An 8942-nucleotide genomic window follows, 5' to 3' on the forward strand; every position below is an offset into this window, starting at 1 on the left:
GAGATAGCTGGGAGAAAGCAGGAAAAACAAGTGAGATGACAGGGAGAAGTAGAAGAGTAGAAGGTGAATTCGGCTTCTCCTTGTGGCAAGTTATTCCCAGGTGACTTTAAAAAAAAAAAATCTCTTCGGTTTCTATGTTCACCAATTCCTCTGCGAAATGAACTGAGCGGCACCTTCAGCACTTTCGTGTCTGCTCCTGGACAGGACACCTGCGAGGTGCTCACTGTGTCTCCAGTAAGTACAAGATTATTTGGGAATCAACAGGATCTCATTAGAGTAGAATACAATAATGTACTGGATCGTATCGGACATTAGGAGGAACTTCTTCACAGAAAGGGTGATTAGACATTGGGATGGGCTGCCCAGGGAGGTGGAGGAGTTACCTCCTGGAGGCATTTAACGAAAGACTGGATGTGGCACTCGGTGCCACGGTCTGGTTGACACGGGGGTGCTGACTAGCAGGTTGGACTCGATGATCTCTGAGGTCTTTCCCAACCTAACTGGTCCTGTGGGTTTTTTTCCCACAAGACATCTTTTTCCTGTAAGATTCTCTCCGTAAGAAACCGATGGGACGTTATATTGTGTGGAACTCTAAGCAAGACACAAAGAACCACCCCCATGTCCGTGAGGGACCGGGGCTCGTCTCCCGCGATCCCCCCGCAGCGCGGCCTCAGCGCCTCGGGGGAGCCTCCACGGGCAAGAGGAGCGCGCCCTCAGCCCCCGGCCCCGCCCCGCGCTCCGGCCCCTGCGCGGATTGTCCCGCCCGGCCGCCGTAGCGGGGCGGGGCCGCGGCGGGCGGGGAGCGCCGGGAAAGGGCGCGGGAAGCGCCGGGAGAGGCGGCGGGCGGTGAGTGTGGGGCCGGCCCGAGGCCGCGCCTGTGCCCTCCGTGGGGGCTTGCCATGGAGCCGCGGTCTCCGGCCGGGACCTCCCCCGGGGCGCTGGGGCCGGGCTGGAACACGAGGGTTCCAAACGGGGGGAGCGGCTCCAAGTGCGTGTGTGGTCCGGGAAAGGGACCCAGCCCTTGGGGCGCCAGCATCGCTGGTGGCAGTGGGTGTTGGTAGGGAAACAGTGAGGATCCCTGGATTCACGGCTGGAATTGCCCATTGCGCTTTGCCCCAGGAAGCAGCGAAATGAAGTTGGCACCGTACGGGTGTTTTCTGCCTTAGACTGAAGTCACAGAACAAAGCGATGTTAAGAGCAGAAGTCAAGCGAACACTGACAGAGGGGGTCTTGCAGCAAACTGGGTGCGTGTGCTGCGTTTTTTAACCACAGCATCTTTCCTCTGTGGTTTAATCACAAGCCTTAACTTAGTGTGCTGTGTCATCTGAAGGCATCCTTTTAAATTTATGCTTTTCTTGTATTTGTGAGCTGAGATCAAAACTACTCTTCCTGTTCCCGCACAGACATGGATGGACTGCTCCCTCCGCCCCTAAAGACATGCAACACCTACTTATGGCTTAGCCCTCTAAAACCATTTTAGCAAAAGGTTTTAGGGATGATGAGGCCTTTGGCTCTGTTGAAATTTAACAGATGCACAGTGGGGCAAACAAGGATTCTTAGTTACACTTTAAGAAGTAATAAAAATGCCAAAGGGAAAGTTTATTGCAGTGACTATAGGAGCTCTGTCTCCCCATCTCAACCCTTAAGATTTTGCTTTTATCTCCTTCAGCATTTTCTCCTGCTGAAAGCATGACAGATCAGGGGTCTGCCTGTCTGTACAGAGGATTTAAAACAATGTGGAAGCATGTCTCTTATCCTAATGTTTTCACTTCTCAGCTAACCTGAGATCAGGATGAGTCTACGGAAGCAAACGCCCAGTGACTTCCTAAAACAAATCATTGGAAGGCCAGTTGTTGTAAAATTAAATTCTGGAGTTGATTATCGAGGTAAGTTCTCCATCTGTCTCTCACAGTGAGTAAAGTAATTCATTGGGGAAACTGGAATAGATGCATTGATTTTGAAAAGAAAAACAGTGTGATCCAGAATCGTGGAGTGTGAGAACAGAGATCTCAGAATGGTGACAGTAAAGGAGAAAGTGATAAAAAGGGGGGTAACAGTGGATTTAGAGATTTAAACTACTGATCTAAATCATTAGTGTCCTTGGTCACAGATGACTAAACTGAATGATTTGGAGTTTCTAAACTGATACTGGGAAGATTGTTTGGAATTACAACTCCTGAAATGGCCAAGCTGCCCCCTTTAAGCACCTCATGTTGGAACTAGACTTTTCTTCACCTTTCTGTTCTCCATTTCCTAGTATAGATCTTGGGCTAGAAAAGCTTCAGAGTAAACCATGCTGTCAGTCATAACAGAATTCTTACACGAGGGGTAAGAGCATTATTGACATTCTTGGTTAAACAACTGCCTAGACCTGTGTTGGATCAAAACTCACAGAGATACAGGAAGAACTTTAGTGTAGCTTTTGCCAACTTCATTTTAACACAACCCATCAGTTTTATTCCTGATTTCTTCACCCTACCAGTATACCTATGTGGACTGTATATAGGATTATAGATGTTTTTCAGTAGCAGATTAAACTTCTCTGTGTAGTGAAATGTCCTGGTCCTGCTCCCATTAAGATAACAGTATCAACCTATCCAATTTTTTTAGTAGTATCCAAACTCAATTAAAACTAATCATGTATTTTCTATTGTGCTCTATTAAGAGATTTTATTCTCTAATTACTTAAACATGATGGTTCTGCAACACATCCCTGCTTCAGAGAGGTTTACTTCAACTGGCTTAGCTTAGCACTTGTGAGAGGAGACTTGTTTGTTCTGTGACAAGGAATCTATGCTATGACAGTTTTAATTTGTTTCTGTTCACTGGTGGAGTGTTCACTGGCACTTCCTGTTTCTCTTCAGTGTTACTCAGCTTACAAAATTTGCAGTCTCTCATTTCTTTGAGAACCACGTTGTCTGAGCACTTCAGGTGGGGTTCGTGGCTTAAAAAGTTCACTGCCTCTGTCAGTTCTTTAGTGCAGGAGAATGAAGAGAGCTCATTAAAGTCCATTAAAGCGAGTCATCATTTACCTGAGGGTACACACGAGGCAGGGCTAAACCGGATTTGGTTTTTTTGCTGTACTTCCTATTTCCTTTGAGACCGTTGCTACCTTTCCCTTGGTAAGATCCATTTATAAATGCTGTAGATGAAATACTCAACTTTCCCCTCAGCAAAGCTAGTATAATGTGCCTTCAGTCAAACACCACATTAATTGAACAAGAGTTCCTTGAACACCCGTATTTGTCATGGATTTTTCCCCCCTTCCCTTCCTTATTTCCCTGTGCACTCTTTTGATCTTGTGACAGAAAATCTGTGTAGTGTTTTCATTTGAATAATATGCACTTAGTTTTTTTTCTGCAGAAATGTGACCACCAGTTGTAAAAGCCAAACATTTACAAAACAGCATCTCAGACTGTTGTTGCAGATCTGTCCAGATTCTCCCCCAGGCTGTGTTGCTGATTTTTTTGTTGCCTCCACCCTCTGAGGCCCCACATGCACCACCGTGGCCTCATGCAAGTGTTGATGTGTAACTGTGAAATGTTTTGAGTCATTGCCAAGTGCTGCAAATATTCAAGGCAGGAAGCCCTAGGAAATAATCAGGGATACATTAATGTATGATTTCTGTGTGTAAAGATGGGTATGTACATTAAAACATCTCTACATACAGATAAAACAGATAAATTGCTAGCCAGGATGGGCAGTGATCATATTTGATGCCATTAGTGGTGTAAGAGTAAACACAAAGAAAAGGAGGAAGAGAATGAAACAACCATGAATGCACTCTAGGAACAAGAGTTTGTAAATACTGCATTTATGGCCCACTGAGTGGTAGCTTGGGTAAATCCGCATGGTCCAATTCTAATTTTGGACAAACAGATTTTTGTTTTCTGTTGTGTGGATCCCTCAGGATTACTAGAGTGGAAAAGAATCCTGACTTTGGTTTGGGTTTTTTGGTGCATTTAGTGACACTTTGTGAGCAGTTTTTCCTCTGTCTGTGGAAACAATAGAGAGAAAAACAGAAAGGAAAATAATAATCTTTAAACCATGACACATTGGCAGAAGAAGTTGAATTCCTGATTATTAACTGGAAGATCCTACAGTAACACTTCCGAAAAATGAGAATGTGTCCTGAGTTTTCTCCCTCTTCCTAAGTACAGCCAAAATACTATTATTTCAAGTTTGACTGCTAGATAAATAGCTAGGTGTTTTTCAAACAGAGGGAAAATTATTTAAGTAGTATTGTCTCTGCAAGGATGAAGTCAGGAAAACCCACAGGCAAGAGGAAGATAAAACAACTTGCAAAAAGCTGTATTAATTGTGTGCTACTAAAATGCATGTTTTCCTGATCCAAAAAATAATCTAATATTACAAATGACATTTTTTTTTCTTTATTGCATTATCTAAACGGTGTAATTTTATTTTTGTGGGAAGATTTCAGTGCCCTTTGTTGAAAAATACGTAGAATTTTGTTGACATCAAAACAGAGACTTGCAGCCAGTGTTCTTCTAGATCTGTAAGCATGAAGACAAATACGTGTATGGTGTCCTGTATTGAAAGGGTTGTTTTTCAGCTATATCCTTTACAAGTTTTGCTGATAACTCAGTTTACATAGCTTTGTCCTTAGGTTATCCAGTTACACTTAATATCACAGGTTCTTTTTGGTGGGTGCTTAAAACACAAGTGAGAAGAGACAACTTAAACATTCAAAGTGGAAATTGTCCATCTTTTGAAGTAATACCTTAATAACTTCTTTTTTTACTCCTACAACTCTTACACCAACTGATAACATTGCTACCAGAGTGCCTGGGATTCCTCTCTGCCAGCTGAATTCTTTAAAGATACCTCTCCAAGCTTGGATTTTTAGTTTGTTAAAAGATATAGGGTGGGTTTTTTTCCTGTACTGTTCAAACACAATGCATTTTTGTTTATTTTAAAGTAAGTTCAAGCTGATTCTCTTTTAAACTGCCACTGTTTTCAGGTGTCCTGGCTTGCCTGGATGGATATATGAACATAGCTCTGGAGCAGACTGAAGAATATGTAAATGGACAATTAAAGAACAAGTACGGGGATGCATTTATCCGAGGAAATAATGGTAATTCCTACTCCTTCTGTTGCTGCACATTAGCAAATTGTGTTTTGATATTCTGAATCTGACAGGTGGTTGAGGTGCAAGTCAGCTGGCTGTAAGCCTAAAACTAGTATCCCGTCTTGGAAATCTTAACAGTATTTGCTTTTTACAGTTTCACTTTCCAGGGTCTGTGCTTTTCTGCATTCCTGTGGTCCATTTTGCTTCTGAACTTGAAGTTCATTTAGAGAATCATGCTCTTTTCTAGCCTTCCTTGGAGCTTATTTTCTACTGTTTGACAGGCTTACTCTTTTGCACTTACTGCTTGCTTAGATGGCCTCTGCACCATAAGAGTTTGTGTTTTCTAGGCAAGCTACTGCATAAATTTATGCTACAGTGCAGCTATTACAGTGACACTAATATTTTCTGGTGAAGCAGTTTTCCAGAACTGAATGAATGCTGATCCTTAGTTCTGGAGGCTATTTTCATCTCTTGAGTAAAGATTTTACCACCAGTTAAGAAAATCACTCATGCTTTAATATCAAGCCTTTGAATAGCTGAGTGCAGTAGGTGGATTTTAGTACACTTCAAGGACAATCCCAGGCTCCTGAAATGACTCCCTGGTATCAGGCTGTAATAGCAGGACATGCCAGGGAGAAGAGTATCTAAAAATAGAAAAGGTTCACAAGTCGGATGTGAAGAGACTTGAAGAGGAGGTAAATGAAGCAGAGTTTGACTGAGTTGCTTGGGAAGAAAATGGAGGGATGGAATAAAAGGACACAAGGACCAAATCCCATGTTAGAAAAAGAGTCAAAGAGGATGTGGTACCAGTGTAAAAGCATTTTAGGTGGAGAAATAATCCTTGAAACAAGGCCCACCCTTGCTTTTTGCAAGGCATTTGGATTTGTTATGCTAAGGACTGGAGTGACATTACAGCTGGAGGATCAATTAAGGAAATAATCTGTTATGAAAGTTAAATGGATGAGAGGCAGAAGGCTCAAGAACCGGCTGGACAGAGAACTGAAGACATCCCAGGTTTAGTAGCACAGTATCATGTTGTGAATGGATCTGTTCTGGGGATATCATCAGCCAAGCAGGAGGAGGATGTGTGTTCCTTCATAACTAATCATTAGTTTTGCCTTAAGTGCTTGCGATTTCCAGCTCTTATTGAAAGATCACAGCATTAGTGTCTGACACCTGTAATTCTGCTGCTGAGGAACTCTCTCATGCTCCCCTCAGTAATACTGCAGGGCACTACCTTTGTTCTCTGTTCAGCCTACATCTGCTGGAACATAGTTGGGCTATGAATAAAATAAATACTGAACCAAAGTAATACATAATGTTTAGATCTAATGGCATTTTTTGAAACCTGGAGTTAAAAGTTGCCTGGCTTTGTTTGTGCTGAATGGGATTTATTACAGCGTCGGTTTACAAGCCATGGAAATAAGATGTTTGAAATAAAAAGGCTTCTGTGTGTTATTTACCAGTGCCCTCTTCTGTGTGCCACTTTCTCTTTTCCACAGTGTTGTACATAAGCACCCAGAAGAGGAGGATGTGAAGATGCCAGAAGGAGGCTGTTTTTTTGTACTTGTGAACCTCTTTGAAGTGATGAGCCCTATTTGATTTGTAGTTCATAATCCGCAGGTGAAATACACAAGTGTTTAAATATTTTTTTTAAATAAATGTGAACGGGTGTAAACTGCCTGAATGTTTTTGTTTCAAAGCACTGCTTTGTTCCATGGTACAGAAAAAAAAATAAAAGAGAAGCATGTAATAGTACTGCAAGACTAATTTGAAGCAACAGCTCATTTAATTATGCTGTTACAAAAATACAGATTGGAAGGTAAGCAGGCATGGAGTAATTGCAAATCAGAGCCCTTTATTATGGCAAAACAATAGGTTAACTGACGTTGGGAAGGGAAATGCTAATGGTTTGGTGACAATGACCTGTCCCCTTTGGAAAACACAGGGTCAGCTTTAAATGCCAGTCTAGTAAGAGTCGTCGGGTAAAAAGTTCAGCTGTCCAAAAAATCGTGAATTGTGGATTGAATCAAGAGATGTAACACTGACACTTCAACAGTTAGGGGTGGGGAAAGAATTGAATCAAATGGAAGAAAAGCCTTAAGGGTGTAAAGAAAGCTCTGTGCCAGCTGAGGAAGTCAGTCAGAGGTGAAGAGCTCTCAGTTGGTATGTCAGTACAGCCTAGTAGCTACTTCACCTCCTGCCTGTGTACCCCCCACCCTTCCTCTGCTTGGGGTGACCTTTTTCTTGTGCTTCTCTACCAGACACAATGGACTTTTTCAGTAAAAAGCCATTTTAACTAATACCTAAAGCTACTCCTGAAAACACACTAGGAATCTGAAAGTTTTTGTAAACATGCCACATGTGTCCTCTCCAGCCAGTTCCCTCTTTCTCCCATCCATTCCCCCCACAACCTGGTACCATCTCTATATTCTCTGTGTCTAGCCAGAAATGAGAACAAAAGCATTAGAGTATGGGGTATGCATTAGTGAGGGGGAGCCTCTGAGCAGACAACAGGGAGGGAAGTTGTTTGTGTGTATTTTGCAACAATGCTCCCAGATAATCAAAGCACAGTGAGTAAATCCAGCTCAGTTTTACATGGATACTTATTCCAATTTATAACGTGTTTTCTCCTTTCACATGCAGTCAGCCAAGAAAAAAACCCAAACCAACTCTGAACATTCAGATATTCCTTTGCCTGAGTGTTTCTGCACTTAACATCCACACACTGAGAATGTTCTCTTGTTCTTTGTGGCAAAGTTACAAGTTAGGGTAATGTACCTCATGGTGAGGTTATTGAGCCAATTTTTTAAAGCGAGCTTTCTGAAGCCTTGCTTTATTCTTTGGACAGTTTATAATGCCTCCAAGAACAAAAGTACTTCTAGTTGTGGATGGATTAACACAAGACAACTGTGTGAATATAACATTATTTCGTTCTTCCCAAGTACCAGTAGCTCTGATGCAAGCAGGGAATAGTAACATTCCAGTTATCAAAGGGAGAGAATGTGGTCTGCAAATTTTTAATTTTACTGTTTTTTGAGATGGAGAAATAATTCTAGATTATTTTGCAGTCAGTAGTTAACCTTTCCACAGTAAGCACTTCAGAAGCCATGACAGAACACACAAATAGAGTTGCTACTGTACAATATGCTTCAATAATTTATCATTTTGTGACAAGGGTTGAAAAAGGTCCAGGATATAAGACAAATCACCAGCTTGCTCTTCTGTAAGTGACTTTTTTTTAAAAATGAAGATGTACCTCCAAGTGGGGCATGCAGTTTTTCATTTGCCTTGTCATCTATATGTAGCTGGCAGGTTGCTGTCTGCTTTCAGTCCTGGAAACTGTCTGGATTTTGTTGTTTGGTTTTTTGTTTTTATTTTAATACAGGGTTAAATTTTTCTCCCTCTCCACACACCTACCCACGTATAGCAACACATTTTGCAGACTTTGATTTAATGTCAAGAATTTGCATTGTTAACTTTTTAACTGCAGTTCTGTTTCCATAGAACAGTTGTAATCTGCTACTTCTGGTGGTCTAATCACATACTAAACTCTGTATAAATATAAATACTATGTGGTTTACATGCCAAGGGGTTTTTTAATGTATTCTAGGTCATGAAGTCGCTATTACTATGTGAGGTGGACAGGAAGATTTGCCTTGAAGATCAGCTGTTGTAATTCATATTTAAATTTCAAAAGTAGCAAAAGAAATGAAGCATTTAATTCCCACAATCACTGAGTTTCAGTTTATTTTACAAGATTTTACCCTCGAATTCATTTTTCGACCCCAGTGTTTAAATCAAGTAAACATTAAACTTGATTTCAATTAGGCAGTCCAGTGTTCAAATGTAG

General features: G+C 41.6%; 1 protein-coding gene across 2 annotated transcripts; it reads left to right on the forward strand.

Moving 5' to 3' along the window:
• The first annotated feature begins 783 nt into the window (after positions 1-783).
• LSM6 (LSM6 homolog, U6 small nuclear RNA and mRNA degradation associated) lies at positions 784-6767 on the forward strand. 2 transcript variants are annotated; one of them, XM_042049415.1, is made up of 4 exons: positions 784-846; positions 1777-1886; positions 4982-5095; positions 6592-6767. In XM_042049415.1, exons 2-4 carry the CDS (start codon positions 1793-1795, stop codon positions 6624-6626), a joined length of 243 nt encoding a protein of 80 aa, XP_041905349.1. In that variant the 5' UTR covers positions 784-846; positions 1777-1792; the 3' UTR covers positions 6627-6767. The 2 variants fall into 2 exon arrangements, with proteins under 2 accessions (XP_041905349.1, XP_041905348.1); XM_042049414.1 differs by lacking the exon at positions 784-846 and adding an exon at positions 1125-1244.
• The last annotated feature ends 2175 nt before the right edge of the window (positions 6768-8942 follow it).

Source organism: Corvus kubaryi, unplaced genomic scaffold (genome assembly GCF_017639235.1).
Source record: "Corvus kubaryi isolate FWS band 111438036 unplaced genomic scaffold, C.kubaryi_AGA036_p1.0 71, whole genome shotgun sequence".
Lineage (NCBI taxonomy): Eukaryota > Metazoa > Chordata > Aves > Passeriformes > Corvidae > Corvus > Corvus kubaryi.

Coding starts and splice junctions, on each gene's coding strand:
- LSM6 (XM_042049415.1), top strand. CDS start 1,793: ATGAGTCTACGGAAGCAAACGCCCAGTGACTTCCTAAAACAAATCATT. Junction 1,887..4,981: donor TTCTGGAGTTGATTATCGAG/GTAAGTTCTCCA, acceptor CACTGTTTTCAG/GTGTCCTGGCTTGCCTGGAT. Junction 5,096..6,591: donor ATTTATCCGAGGAAATAATG/GTAATTCCTACT, acceptor TCTTTTCCACAG/TGTTGTACATAAGCACCCAG.